The sequence below is a fragment of the Schistosoma haematobium genome, chromosome ZW (genome assembly GCF_000699445.3).
Source record: "Schistosoma haematobium chromosome ZW, whole genome shotgun sequence".
Classification (NCBI taxonomy): Eukaryota; Metazoa; Platyhelminthes; class Trematoda; order Strigeidida; family Schistosomatidae; genus Schistosoma; species Schistosoma haematobium.
Genome location: NC_067195.1, coordinates 23,024,311 through 23,040,124, shown reverse-complemented (window position 1 = coordinate 23,040,124; position 15,814 = coordinate 23,024,311). Strand labels below are relative to the sequence as shown.

Below are 15,814 nucleotides of genomic sequence, written 5' to 3'. Positions count from 1 at the left end.
GAATATAGAATTAGTGAATATATTTTATCTAGAGAAAGTTAATTAAGTATTTAAGAAATAATTGATACAACTGTAAACAGTCTAGTTTCGTCTGCTATTGATTACAAATGTAAGTTTTCCAAATACTTAAACTATGTTACCCAACTGAAGAAAGCGAATATTACTTATTAATATCTACCGAAAATCTATATCCTTTCACTTTTGAAGCTTTTTGATCCATATGCAATATTATTTCTACACGGTATAACTGTGGTTTATATATTTGATCATTTCAAGTCAAACTTTACATTTTACGATAACAAGGGTACATCCAATAATCAGGAAAGAACAAAATGCTGAATACTCTTACTATTCTCAAATAAACCTGATTTTTATTCGTTTTAATTATTGGATTGTGGTTGTAAATAAATGAAATCGTGATGTGTTTTTCGACAGAAATAACCTATGACAATGATCGCTGCGCTCTCCACTTTCCAATTCTGAATGCGCTTCATCGGTTCTTAATACTAAATACAAAATCATTTTCACCTTAATGCTTGCGTCCTATTTCACCATTAGAGGTGAAAATTTGTCTCATCTGTTTACGCTTTATGAAAATATTTAGACAATTATCTTAATTATTTTTATATCCAACCTACAAACCCCTCACGAAATAAAATTAAAATACTTATTCGTCCAAAAACTAAACTTAAGGATTCATGAACCGTCAGAATCAGTATATCTATTTTACTACATAATTTTTAACTGAACCTAGTTAATCTCATTTTATATCATAGACAAATCAACAAACTACTAATTTGTGGTTTTGTGGAAATTGTCGAATTTTCAGTTGAAATCACAAAGTGAGCCCGCATCCAAAAGTGTTGATGTCCTACTTCAATCACTTCATGATATTGCGCAACCCTCGTCCACAGCCTATGATGGATAACTGTCTCACAATCGTCACAGGTTGAACTTCACTGGTCATGGTTAATCACTAGAAATCCATAAGTTGGATCTTCAAGGTAGTCACCAGTGAGCAGATGGTTGTTATTAGTTGTATAGGGGGATTTATGGTTAAGCGTTCGTGCGCGAAACCAAATGTACGGGGTTCAATACCTGGATGCGGGATTACCTCTGCTGAAGTGTTCCATACTACAAAGAACCAACGGTCTAGTGCTCTCATGTTTTTAGTAGTAGTTTAGCTAAGATTAGTTCGTTATTTAAGTTTTGAAAATCAGAAAATGATTATCTACTTATTAGTGTAATGCTTGATGTAGCTATGATGAGTATAAATCTTCTTTTTATTGATTTAGAAAATATCCCTGAACTTTGTCTGATTGTGATGATTACAAATCATAACAGAGGAAGTGGTTATAAACTACCGGACTCCAGATTCCCATGCTGTCATCACTTGTGTCTTTCAAGGTCATTTTGACTTTTGTTCTTGCAAGGTCAATTAATATTCTTGTTAAAATGAAGCCTAAACGGAGTATAATCTTCACTGTAATAACAAAAGTTATAAATTAACATAATTTATTTAAAGACAAGAGTAAGGAAAGAAGAAAAACCACTCATTTATTTGTCTTTTATACTGAACCACTATTTACATTAAAAGTGTACAACTGACTTGTTGAAAAAAAGCTGTAATAACTAAGTATTATTACTTATAAACTTGTACAATAGTATTCTGCTTATCTATTAAAAAAATTCAAGTGAACCGAAATTTCAGTAGTACATTTTAGTTAATAATTATGTCTCTGCGAATAAGCTGATGGTTAGAATGGATTAAATCTTTTATTTATTTGAGCACTTTTAACCTGTAACCCATTGATTTACTGTATTTTTATGATTAATAGATTTGACATTTTGATTAATACAGTAAAAAATACACTTGAGATATATCATAACGTCTTGTTTAAATCTGGACAATGGTGCTTATACAAATTTAGGAATTTCAATAATATAGCTACGAATCCCACATAAACCAAAGTGTATAACATTGCGTTTTCACTCCATTGTGTAAAATCATTCCATGTTATTTCTGAAATAGATGCATTTTGTGTAAAAGTTATATTTGGTTCACATAATCGTACCTAAGGTGAAGTGAAATGTAAACATATATAAATAATTGTCAAGAAACACCAGAAAAAAGTTTTGCGTTAGTTACCATTAATTGCATAGGTAGGCGTTTTCTACATATTACATGTAAAACTGACTTATCGTTATGTTTTAGTAGCTCGACAGAGAATAGTTATATACGAAAGAATGTATTTTAAGAAGTCAAGTGATCTACCTGTTCCAATTCACCCACACAATCCTCTTCATTTTCATATAAACATAAACGTATCCTTGTACTCTGTCCAGTAGATCGGGAATCCTGTTCACAAAATGTCCACTCTGACCAATGTGACCAAATACTTCTAGGTATATCACATTTTTCACCTCTATATCCTTCCTCACAATCACAGACACTGTTAGTAAGATCCTTCAAAAAATATTAATTCATTACTTAATTAAATAATCAAATTATGATCTGAACACAATAAAAGATATGTAACTTCAGACAATTTTATTTTATAATGATAAATTAAACTTCTTTTGCCAGCTGGAAAAGTTTAACAATTCTATTGTCCAAATAAACTTGTCTTCAACCGATGAAATTATGAGCTACCCAAAAAGGAAGAAACGATATGTTCAGTTGGTTGGTTTTAATGTGATATATTTTGTAATGACTCGAAACAAAAATAATATCCTTGTGGTATTGTAGTGTGTGCTACTGATGTCGACAGATATAAGTAGCATGTACCATCGACCGAAAGTGAAAGGCCTGGAGGCAGAGGGTTAAGAAGATCATAGAAAAGAGAACGAGAACAAAGAATGATTGGTGTGGAAACGAAAGGACAATGAAGTCTGAGACGACTGATTGACATTTTGCAAATGAAGTATTCACTGTATGGTTCTCAGATTTTACTAAGAGGTTCTATAATTTTGTAATCAGTTACATTCGATTGTCCCCACTTGTGTTCTCGTTCACCACAGTATTAGTTGAATTATATCTCGGTTATTGCTACCAGTACGACTATTTACTATGACTGCAGAATAATGGCTACCATCTACTTGTTGAAACGGAACGAAACTGTTATGTCGATGCAAAGAAGTAAACATAATGTTGATGAAGACTGCTTTATTCAGCAACCACTAATTAAACGAAACCCACAATAATAATTGTAATTGTACATAGTTTTAAATGTTTAGTCAATAAATAAAACCGGATGAATCGAAATAGGAGTTAGTAAGCAATTTTATTTGTGTATATAATTCGCAAAATAAACTAAGTAACTGACTTACTTGGGACATATACTTCATCCCTGAACTTTATATTTGTTTCCTTTTGAACACAGCCCTATTGAGCCAACTAGTTTTATACGTGTAGTTTCATGTAAAACTGCAACTAAGCTTCAAGGAATCAGTATCAACGAATTTATTATAAATCCTTATCTGTTTACTAATAAATCACATACCACGAATAAGATTTAATAAAATATGGTTTAACTATTTATGTAAAATGGGAATCTGAGAGTTCGTTTATTGGTAAACAAAGTCAGAAATTTAATGAACGTGAATACTTTTTACAAATTTATTGATAAAAATGTGAAATATTGTCTAAACTACTAGAGGCAAAATGTTGAATAATAACCCACCTGGGTCACAGACAATGTCTGCATATTGAAAGGAAACACATACTTCTGTGACCTTTATTTATAATCTTTATCAGGTATATGCTATTTGGTAAGTAACACATAATCAGAGTATACTAGTTGAATATTTTGCGTATAACTGAAAATTTTGTTTTCGCGACTCATATTAAGCTTTAAGGAAGCAGTTATTTACTCTAAAAATCTATTCCACAAAGATTTAGGGAAGAACCAATTCTACCACCTTATTGTGCATATAATTTGACCAGGATTCATGTAAGGAATTTTCAAATCAATCGACCTATCATACAGTTTACGTAGAATTTAAGATAAATAGTCACTTCGGTCCCTCCTCTGAATAACTAAAGTAGCTATAAATACTGTTTTGTTTTAATGAACTAGTATTGAGAATCAATTCAAACATGCTCAAGAATGAGATAGAATATCGTCCATATTCTTATCAATGTTCATTTTTAAAAATTCCTCTCAAATGTCAGCGTTAATTTTACAGTAAACGTGGTTGAACATTTTAAATCTATTCAACTGAGACTAATCATATTATCGGGACATTAATGGTGTATTTTATTTATTCGGTAAATACACAAGATAATTCCCAAGATAAAATCCCTTTGATTATAATCTGTTCCCAAAACCGATAGCCTCATATCCACGTTTCATATATGAGATATGATATGATGGGAGGAAAAAGAAATCAATTTTCGATTGATTTACTGATTACGAGTTTTGTTCAAGATTACTTTCGTTTTCATTCAATATAATGATTACTCAATGTAGTAATTGTTTTTCTTTTCTCTTATGATATTTTATTATGTAATAATATACGATATTCTTGTATTCCATTGACATGAACTATACTCAGTAAGTGATTTGTTATATGTGAATTACATTCTAATTATTAATCAGAACTGAGTGTAAAATCAATATATAAACCAGTATATTTTAGACTATTTTGATCATCGTTCGTCGTCGTGTTTAGGGGCTAATAAACCATCACTTATACCAGTTTCGTGTTCATACTTCGCATCGTGGGAATTGCAGGGATCCCTCGTTCCAAGTATAAGTGATCAGCAATCAGTACAGCAATCAGCGACGACCAAATACAACAAAATCATACATCGGAAAAAGTCGTTGGGAACCGGAAGTCATTGAGAAGAGAATGGGGAATGTTTTATACAAAGTGCGTTGGACTTTCGGAATGTGGTTTAGACATATTATTCAAATACACAGAGGGAAAAGGACTCTAGATAGAGAAGATAATCAAGTGGGGCTTCCATTAGATATAATTACAGACACTACAATGACGGGAACCCCAACAGACACTCATGAACTCTGGAGACCAAGAAAGTCCGAACGCCTCAGGAAACCAGTTATAAAGCTGCAAGTAGACCCGAAGAAGAAGTCTTATTTTTGAAAGGGGGGAGTGATTTGTTATAACTCTAAGTATTTTTTCATATATGTGAATTACATTCTAATTATTAATCAAAATGCGTGTAAAATCAATTTATAATCCAGTGTATTTTAGACTATTTTGATCACTGTCGTCGTCGTGTTTTTGGGGCTAATAAACCATCACTTATACCAGTCTTTGTGTTCTTACTTTCGCGTCGTGGGAATTGCAGAGGTCCCTCGTTCCGAGTATATGTGATAAGCGTTTCCGAAATAACAATCAGAGACGACCAGATACAAAAAGTAGCATTAAAAGAGCCAAGACATTAAGCATTCAGACGACAAGTTATAACAAATACCTTATTAGATTCTCTAGAAATACCGTTTCAATATTATAATTAGTTAACTGATTTTTGATCGAACAATGAACCATGGGATATCATAAGCAAAAGATTTTCGTTTGAATAATAACGATTACGGTTTCTTAACACACAGTACTCTGTCATTAGGTATTGCACTAAGTTAGGTTTTTCTCCCAAAAGGCACCAACTAAGCAACACAAAATTACAGTAGACTGTGATAGTCATATTTTCAATTTCTTTCATGAAAAAGCTTTGGTTGTTTTCATTTAAACCATAAGTCATATATTCTACAACGGCATATGATCCAGCTAGGATTAAATAATCTATCTTGGGAATGATCCATCTTGCAGTAAAAGTGAAAACACAAATCTGAAGCAATTGCAGTAATCAATATCATCCTGAATATTAACTCATAAAACTAGTTAGTCAAGCTTGTAATCAGTATAAAGTGATCTTGTGCCAATAATGAACCGATATAAGAGTGTTTATTGATTACTATATACTGCGTCTAAACTAGTAACCGTGATTACCAGATGTATTTAATACTATGAACAACGTTGGCTGTTTGAATATAAATTAAAATTCAAAGTCTTACCGAATCAAGTTAACTTTTTCGGCAAAACGGATGGAACTACTTAAAAACGACTCGAGTAGTTGAAAATATTCCTAGAATGATTCTACACCAAATATTTTCAGATGTAATGTTGTACGTTTCATAGAATTTCATTACCACAGATTATGAGATAAGATTACTAAAATCTAGTCACCATTGATTTCAAAGTATTTTAATTATTGTTATCTGCGTTTTTGTAAAACGAGGTCAATATCTTTATTAATTTTGGATTGATTATTAGATTTAACTTATTATGTACACCTTTATATTTAGTTTAAAATGCTTTGGAAATGTATAAAACATTTCTTGCAATTCTAGTTAGAAAATGGTCACAGTAAGAGTCGTCCCACTATTAGCTTTAATTAGCTTCTTAAATTATCTGGGCCGTGCATTTTGATCAAGAGGTAGTTAAGTTGAAGCCAACTGCTCATTCTTTCGAATATACTTAGAGCCAGGTGAAAAAGGTAAACAAATTGGATCAGTTGTATAGTAATCAAATTTTAAGTAAATACAATTATTAATAATCCAAGAAATCATGATCTTTGTGGTGTTCCATTCTCTGAGCTGAATGATTTAATTATGAAGCCTCAGATAGAAGCTAGATGCCCGAATCTCCACACATGTTATGGATGTGGTTTTGATTTGGTGTCATTGTCCTTGAAACTGTCCGTATACTTATTTCGAAAGTCTTCAACATTTCACCTGGTTCTTGTTTTCATATTCCCCCAGGATGTTTCTAATTAGTCGGTGAATCTCACTGATTTAGGTGTGCTTATTGATTACTGATTGACCTGAGTGACAATTTTACAAACATTCTTTAATTTTCTTTGTATTCCCTCCATCCAAATTCTCAGCATTTTCCCAGTCAAACGTTTATGCATAATTGCCAACGACCACTGAAATAATGGAGACACACCACGGCGCTTGCCAAATAGATTGTGTTCATTCAGACGAAAATGAAGAGTGTAACCACTTCGTTCGATGTAATGTTTCTTTAAGTTGAAAAGGTTCATTTTATAGATGATGTTTGGCTTTTCTTCTTTCATCATTCTTTTATTCTTTGATTCCTACCAGATTGATTGAGATGATTTTGCTGATTTGTGGGCTATGCCTATTCTAAGCAGCCTTAGTAATGTTACTGTAGTTTTTATTTGCCCTTTATATGTAGTAAAATGATCCGTTTGTTGATCTCCATATTTGATTTTATTATTGGTACATTCCTGATGTCGATGAAAATCTTCAAAAGTGAAAACTACAAAATACTTATAACTAGTGATTAGCTGTGTTAATTGATGCTGATTACAGTTTCTACTAGTGAGTCAGGTGAAACCACTCTTTAAATTAATCAATATAGAGGGACCATTTTTTAGTTTGTGTTTATTTCGATTATCATCTGTAGAAATCATTTATTTCTGTTATTGATTTTGTGACAGTCTTGTTTTAGAGGATGAAAAACTGAAATAATAAATTAACTTGTGGATTCTTTTGAAATGATTCAGCGAATATTTTTTCTTACACTGGCAGAATCGTGATACTAGTATTGAGATACATCAGATTGTGTTATGTGGTCATAGTTTGAAAAAGCAACATCCTAATAGTGATTATTAGTATTGCAGAATCATTGGAAGAATTGGTACATATTTAAATAATTACCTTTTTCTAATAAATATAAGAAATGATGTGAAAATTAAATCTCATCTCAAATTACGGTTTTTGAAGTTAGTTTTATCTTAAATGATTTCATTGATAAATGAGGTATTGAATTAGGATGTTCCATATCTTTAGGAAGACAACTTTAACTCAGTAAAAGTAACTGATGGAAGCAAACCGTAAAATAAGAACTTTTGTTGTTCATTTATAGAAGTCTGTCATTTAAAGGTGTCCAATACAATATATTCGCCTACGAAAAAATTTGCTCAAACACTAGCAGTTTGTTTCCTATGTAGAATTATCATTTAAATTGACTGCATTAAGTGATGTTCATTGAAGCTGTTCGAATTCACAAATTTCTACTTAGTTCTGTTATATGGATGCTTCTAGAGACATTGCTTTCTTCATTCGATTCACCAAAGATTTATCTCATGTCTGAAGCTCTAAATTACACAGATGATGTAGTTCTATTTAGTAGACGCTGAAAATCCTCAATCTTAGAAATGACGAAATAAGTTCATTTCTCACCTTTCAAGTACTTGTATGAATCATTACCTAATCCAATCATTGGGGAGTGGAGTAATCATATGCACTGAAGAATTCACTTGGCTTGGAAGCCTCGACCATGATGGATTGATAACTGATAAGATCACTGTGTAAATACAAACATTCCGTTTAGTTGTTACGTTTACATTTCTTGTGGTGCAAGCTAGAAATCTTTCTACCTGACATGAAGCTAGCACATTGTGTAACAGTTTCCTTTGTACTGTTTTAAGACTAGCTTTCGGTCATGGATCCCTTTGAAGTACTGCTCACATATTGGTGGAAGCCCCAAGTAAGTAGTTTTGAAGTTAAACATAATGTATAGGTAAAATATGTAAAATTGATTAGTAAGGCTTCGAAAATTTCATCGACCGAGTTGGCTAAGACACCTATATCATGAAAAACCTTTAGTTCATCCTAACGATAGTCAGGATAGCTTAAAAGAAGACTGTGAGTTGCCAGACTACGCATATGAAGTCTCTGACTGCTAATATGAGCAATATGGTGTGATTAAACTATACCGCGATCTAGGTCGTTTGATCAAGTTACAAACAGAAAACTTTGGAATGACATCAGTAGCCAGTTAGTATGGAAGAATATACAAGCGTAAAGAGATTTTAGCGATCATATGTTCATTTGGAAAATAAACTGAGTGATTTGTGAGGAAAACATACATGACAGTATTTGTTCAAGTTATCACATCTCATCTCAGTACAGAAACAAAAAAGTTAACAGAATTGTAGATACATTATTAAATAGGTAGGGAATTAAGGAAGAAAACTTTCGCACTGATGGGTCACTGAGTGACAGCCAACTTAATGCATAATTAATACTCAGTGTTGAAAAATTCTATCGACCAGTTCGGAGAAAGGCAACTAGTTTAACTGACTCTACGTTTAGTGCAATATTTTCGATACTAAGTGAATATAAGCTATTGACGCCAAGCCTTATACTTACATTGACACTACTTAGCACTGGGTATCTGTAATCTTGATGGAACCGATGGTGCTCGTCAGATTTGAATGAGCTTCACTAATTGTCAGTATTATGTTATCACCATCTGAACTTCTACTGACCCTCCAAAAGAAACGAAATACTCGCACAGATTCATCTCGGAGTAGCGATCAATATCGTATTTTTTAGTACGTCGTAGTGACACGGATTCGCTGGCAGCGTAAGTTGTTGGCGAATGTCAGCTAACATTAGAATTATACCAAGGGCTTCTCATCGACTGCCTCCAGCTACCGCATATTGAGACAAAAAATTTCATTATATTCAAGACTAAATAGACGATTGTAGTTGCAGCCAAATTTGAGTTTACTTACCAGTGGCTTTCAGTCACTGATTTCTAAATGTAATCATATGTTCAACTTGTAATAAATGGAATTGTAGATGAAATTTCAATAAACTCAATGAACAAACAAATGATAAACCTTACTTTTGAACTTATACATTCACCATGCAAACATAAGCGTGTATCACATCCATCTTTTTGTTTCAAACAGTTATCATATGGTAAAGACAAATCTCTTGTATATCCTATACTGCAAGTACAATTGTAAGTTAACATATCATTCATTGAATTGCATTTATTAGTTGGATTTAACAGAACTCCACATGCTTCATATCCTGATGGTATATATGGACTAGCGTCTAACGGATTCATTTTCAAAGTTGTATCAAATATGCAAGCGTCGAATGGTTGATTACAATCATATCCGGTGTAACCAGTTTTACAAATACATGTAGCTACACCTAATTATAAATTGAAATAAATTATATATATATATATATATATATATATATATATATCAAAGTGTCAACTGTAAGTTGTGGAATGCTGGTCAAACAGTCATGTATTATTCCACTACGTTACAGAACTAAACAATGGCAAGTAAAAGAACTTTAGGAAGACTAGAATACTATGGAGTTAATTGACCTGTGACGAATACAACTAATTTTGTGACATAGCAAATAATGTGTATTATCTTTGGTTTCTTTGATCATATGAATAAATGAATTCTATAGGCTTGAACTGCTTAGTATAGCAGTCTACAACAGTTCCTTTTTCTTGATCCAGTTACTCTAAAACTTTCTCCATTCTATGCCGCCAACAGCAAATAATGTTAATGAACTGATCTAAGGTCACTGAAAGCTTAGATTGTTTCCAGATCTCAATGAAATTAAACAACCTCCGAAACCCCATACTGATAACTAATGTATTACATAAATACAGATGATGGCCAGATTCATGACTTATATTCTACCTAATTCAATCGATAATAGTTAAAACATTATTGATTTACTTGCTATTAAGGTCACTTATTATAGTTATTAAGATCATGGACCGATAAATTTTAGACCACCATTAAAATCCGGGAAACATTTTAAAGCCATTTTATCCTAATGGTCTAGAAGTTAAGCGTTTGCATGAAACCGAAGGTCTTGAGTTCAAGTCCTACATGAGGGATCGTGGATGCGCACTGTGGAGGAGCCCCTTAATGGAACTACACGGCCGTCCAGTGCTTTCAGGATTTCAATGATGGTCTAACATTGATCGGCTCAGGATCTCGATAAAAACTCAACAACCTCCGCAAGCCTATGCTAATAACTTATTATATGTGACACGAGATGTGGTTTGAACGCAATTTACTGTCAATGATCATGTCACTTTGATATGACTGTTGGTAATCGATTCTGTTCATAGAATAATTCCATAAATAAATATTACTTTGAAGATGGATTTAATCAAGACTAACGTCAGTTGTAGAAACACTGATCACCAAAAATTGTTTGACAAGTATTTTATCAATGTTTTGATATACTTACTAGTGTTCAGTCAATACTTATACACCCCAGATTTATTCTTGTGTAGGGTCATGAATGAAAACTGTGGAGTAATTTAAGACTAAAAAGAAAGTTTTTTGATATTTTCTAGTAATCATGGGTTTACAAGATGAAATTAGTTAGTGAGGAAAATTTTCAGCTTATGCAGTAATCTACACAAAAGCCAGCTAAATTAATAAACGATACTATTCTATAAGATATATATATATATATATATATATATATATATATATATACCACAGAACTTAAGTTTTGTTCTTATGGTATGAAGCTTTTCCTCATCTTCTCTCCGAAAATCCCACGTTTAATGTTAACACCGGTCATTTGTCCCTTTACAACTCTCATTTCATGCTTTACATGTACTTCCAATAACCATACATTGTTCATTTATAACATCTATGTCGCATAACCGTGTAACAGAAATCAACAAATCGGTTCACTAAGTAATACTTAGTGAATGATGAAATTTTCTATTCTTTAACATGCTGTAAATGGAACGACTGAATGAATGCTCTTAATAAATACTTCTGTTTCAATTTGTAGCTTCTTTCAATAATTGTAAAGTTATAAAAGGTAATAAAAATGAAGATGGATTATATGGGAAAGTAACATTTCAAATAGGATTTTAGTAAATAATTTCCTAAAATTATTACTTCATTTGAATTATTGATGCTTCACACATTTATAAAAACAAAAGATTATTTGATCATTTTATTGAGTTCTTCAAATCCTTGTTCGTGTATTTATATTAGAGCAGATTAAATAGTTTAAGTACTTTTTTTCCCACTTGAAAGATAAAGTAGTTTAGAAAATATTTGGTCATTAGACATTTTATAATTGAATTTTCTTTATAAATTACTATAGTTGTATATGTAAACTTTTAATCAGTGAAATGAAAGTTTTAACTCTGCCTCACTTGTTTAAGTTTAGAACAATTACAATATTAGTAACCATTATGAAACTGTTAGATAACTATACACTTATATGAAATGTGTAGAATGAATTTGTCTTGTCCTTAGGTTAATAAAGTTTAGATTATATTCATATTGTTTGTGATTGTTCAATCAAAAAGATACTGATTATGGTTGCATATTTCACAACAAATTATGACCCCAAATTGACTAAAAATCCATAAACACTGCTACATATAATCCTTTTAATCATAAAAATTTACTAACAGTGATCAAAATAAAGTGAGATTTCTTCAAAATTCTTTCTGTTTTACCTGTTGTTTGATTAAGAAAACAAGATTCAGTTGTCTCATGATTGCAAAACACTTTGCATGTATCAATTATGGTACACAATAATAGGTCCTTTTCCCATTTGTATCCCTTAAATTAAAGAAAAATAAATAGTGAAAATAGCTAAACAAGCTGAAACCTGGCATAGATTAAAAGAACTAAAAATTAAATTTCAACTCAGTTATCAAAGGGCACTGTGGTTATTGTAAGACCCGGGAGATATTAGTTAAATCCTGTGTAAGGTATTGTATGCTAATTATTAAGGGTTCTTAATGGTTATGCAAATTATATTGGTTTAAGATGAAACGTGCGTTTGAATTGTACAAAATTTTCACACAGATGAATTAGGAATCAACAGTAAAAAAATATAGAAAATAAATTCTGTTTAACCAACAGTTTTTATTACTTTTCTTTAAAAAATTCCAAAATTTTTCAGTGTTAAAAGTTGAGAAGATATAATTGAACAGAAAGATTATTCATAGAGGAGATTACTGAGGAAAATGTACATGTGGTGCGTGCTACTTATATCGATATAAGTAGTATATTATGCGAGTCAAGAATGTATTGTCTGACAGCAGAAGATGAGGGAAGATCAAGAAAGCAGGAGCGGGAATAGGATGCAATTTGTGTGAAAATGTAAGAACAATGAAGTATGAGGTATTTTGAGACAATTGGTGGACATTTTGCAAATTAACGATTTAATATATAGTTCTCAGATTTTATTGAGGTGCTCTGTAATTTCTGTCTCCGCCTGTGTCCACTAACTACATACTACTTAAATCAACAGTGTGTTAAATAGTTTCATTTGTTAGACAATAACGCCTTCATCAGCAGTTGATAAAAGTCTAATGCCATCTTACTAGTAATTGTATATCCTTTATATCGTCAACTTTATCACCTAACGAATTACCTCGCATCCTGTAGTCATATATTCTGTCTTTTCTTGTGTAATTGAATGCTATACTTCACGCAATAATAAGTTAATAGTCTGTTATAAAGCTTTTTGATATCCATTTAAACTGAATTCACAAACAGAGTCACCTGAAGCCCTCTAGACGTTGATATACGCAAGTCGACAGAAAGAACTTCACAACCATAAAGAATCTATTACCTAATTACGATACTTAACACATTACACAGACAAATAAATTCAAATAACACATATATCAGACAAATAAAATACACAATGACTAGATAGATTTCCCGATTTTTGAGATGGTATTTTCAAACGCGACGTAAACTACTTAATTTCTAATTTCCACCACCTTAGGTTCTGAGTTACCGTTTAGGGTAAATCAGAAATGTTACCACACCCCAAAATTTCACTACAATAACTTTCTTAGTTTATTTGTGAAAGTTATTGAGCTGATGTTTCTGGAAATAGGTGGTTAAACGCTGTGTCTTTAGGCTACCAGTGTTGATATAGATAATGAAAGCTATTAGTTAATGATTTAATAACTTAAATAAAATCTGACCTTATTTTCAGTGAACTGCTTTACTTTATCAGATTAATTAGAATGCAAATATTATTCTGACATCAATCAACACGCTACCCTGATAAGTTAATATAATAATCTTAAATGGTAAATTTAAGACTAAGAGATCTTGCTCTGAATAACTAAAAACAAAATCCACGAAATATGTATCATCATTCAATTCATTGATATAAGTTTAAAATATAATGTTTAACTGAAACTAACTACGTACTATAGACAATAATTCATATTGATAAAAACAAGTGTAAATAGCTTTCAAAATTTATTTTAAAAAATCCAAAACAGTTTGTGCGTTCAGAAAAAGGAATAACTTAGTAAACTAATCACCATGTCTCCAATGGCTAACTAATTAAGATTGACCCCAGAATTCCGTTGCATATATTCATGCGACACCTGAACATATCTTGAGAATAATGAATCTAGAAAGCCTGGGGATATTTCAGACCCAAACGAGGATTTTCCTATCTGATCTTCATTGCCCAATAGATTATCAAGCTCAGGTACAATTCACGGTGTTAAGTGTTGGGCATCCATGGTGTGTGGGCTAACAATTACTAATCATAAACAACTATTCTTTATTTCATAGCACTATGTCTTAACCCAAATACCCCTTTCTTTCTCTACTAAAATGTTTTTGGTAAGAATATAGGTGAGATCGAATACTTGCGTCAGCTTTGTTGAACATCTTAGCAAAGGAGTAAGCAATCTTGACAAGCTGATTAATGCTGATAAGCTATCGAGGGACCAAGAAAACGCGTTGTTTATGAATAAGTAACCTCTCGAAAACTCAGAATCATGGAAGTGAGACCAGTGACTGTCTGAATTTTTGGTGTGCTAATAATGTTGAGATAATTTAGTTTTTGAAGCCTCCCTGCTTTATGGTTTGAACCATCTCGCAAACTTCAAAGACTGAAGGTTTAAACGATGCATGGAGTTTGAACGTAGTTGGATTATTTGTTACATTTGACAACAGTCATATATATTATTACATATCAAACTAAAGACCATGTATAATAAAATACTTTTCTAAACATACTGATTCACATAAACATTCATAATCATCTTTATGATAGCCACGACGTTTACAAGAACCACCAACTGCATTTTGAATATAATGACATGGTCTTCGCTTACATGGATTTGGACATACCTGTGGTAATTTGAAATACAGGAAATTTGAAAATTGTTCTCATGAAGCTATAAGTAAGATTATTATCTGTTTTAATTATTGTGTATTTTAAATATTTTATTAGTATTTGTTTTCACATGTTAGCGGTTGGGTTCAATAAAGCCTTCCAGAAATTCTTATTTTTCAGATAAGGATTTTATTCTGCCATTGGAATGGTCTCATTCTGACAAGCATTGCTCTTAATAAAAAATTAGCGCAGCTAAATTTTCTTCATTTTCAAATCTAAACATGTTTCAAGGTAAGAAGGACTATTATTATCATCAATATAAGGTGATCTTAAATTTAATCATCAATTAACGATACATATTTCTGATATATCAAAGAGCAGAAATCGGAATTTTTGACATTCCGTGACTTAGGGTAAATAAATAAACACCCAAATTAAATTTATTTAAGTTTAAATAGTACAGAGGAAGCAAAGCAGAATATTTTTAGTACACTCATAATCAAAATAGGTCCGATCATGTCAACGTCATGTTGTTTTTTGGTCAAGATGATTCTGTGCGAGACATCGCCGTGTACATTTGCATGTAAAGTACTGGATATGGAAAATGGTGTAGTTGAGTTGAGTTGAGTTTATGTGTTGTGTGGAAAACAAAACAGAATGAAGTGTAGATGTTTGGATAAACAAGCCAAGTTTGGTGAATAGTCAGGCCTTTTTTATTAAGCGTAGGGCGATTTAACATCATATGAAACCATCAAACCACGCATTTAGCTCAGACATGTAGATGAATCATCTGTCATTAAAAAAGAATCCCCTTAGAAATTTCTCTGAACTGATAAACACTT

At 31.8% G+C, this 15,814-nt stretch overlaps 1 protein-coding gene across 1 annotated transcript in view; it reads right to left on the bottom strand.

The window, feature by feature from the left end:
* Positions 1-1,508: 1,508 nt before the first annotated feature.
* Positions 1,509-15,814, bottom strand: part of PRPF4B_1 (Serine/threonine-protein kinase PRP4) — a gene marked incomplete at its 5' end in the record, with an annotated part of 28,105 nt that continues 13,799 nt past the window's right edge. Inside the window, 5 exons of the mRNA XM_051210735.1 lie at positions 1,509-2,075; positions 2,276-2,467; positions 9,691-10,007; positions 12,325-12,430; positions 14,873-14,986. Coding sequence (XP_051070751.1) covers positions 1,884-2,075; positions 2,276-2,467; positions 9,691-10,007; positions 12,325-12,430; positions 14,873-14,986 — 921 coding nt within the window. The 3' untranslated portion in view covers positions 1,509-1,883. The remainder of the gene's footprint in view (positions 2,076-2,275; positions 2,468-9,690; positions 10,008-12,324; positions 12,431-14,872; positions 14,987-15,814) is intronic.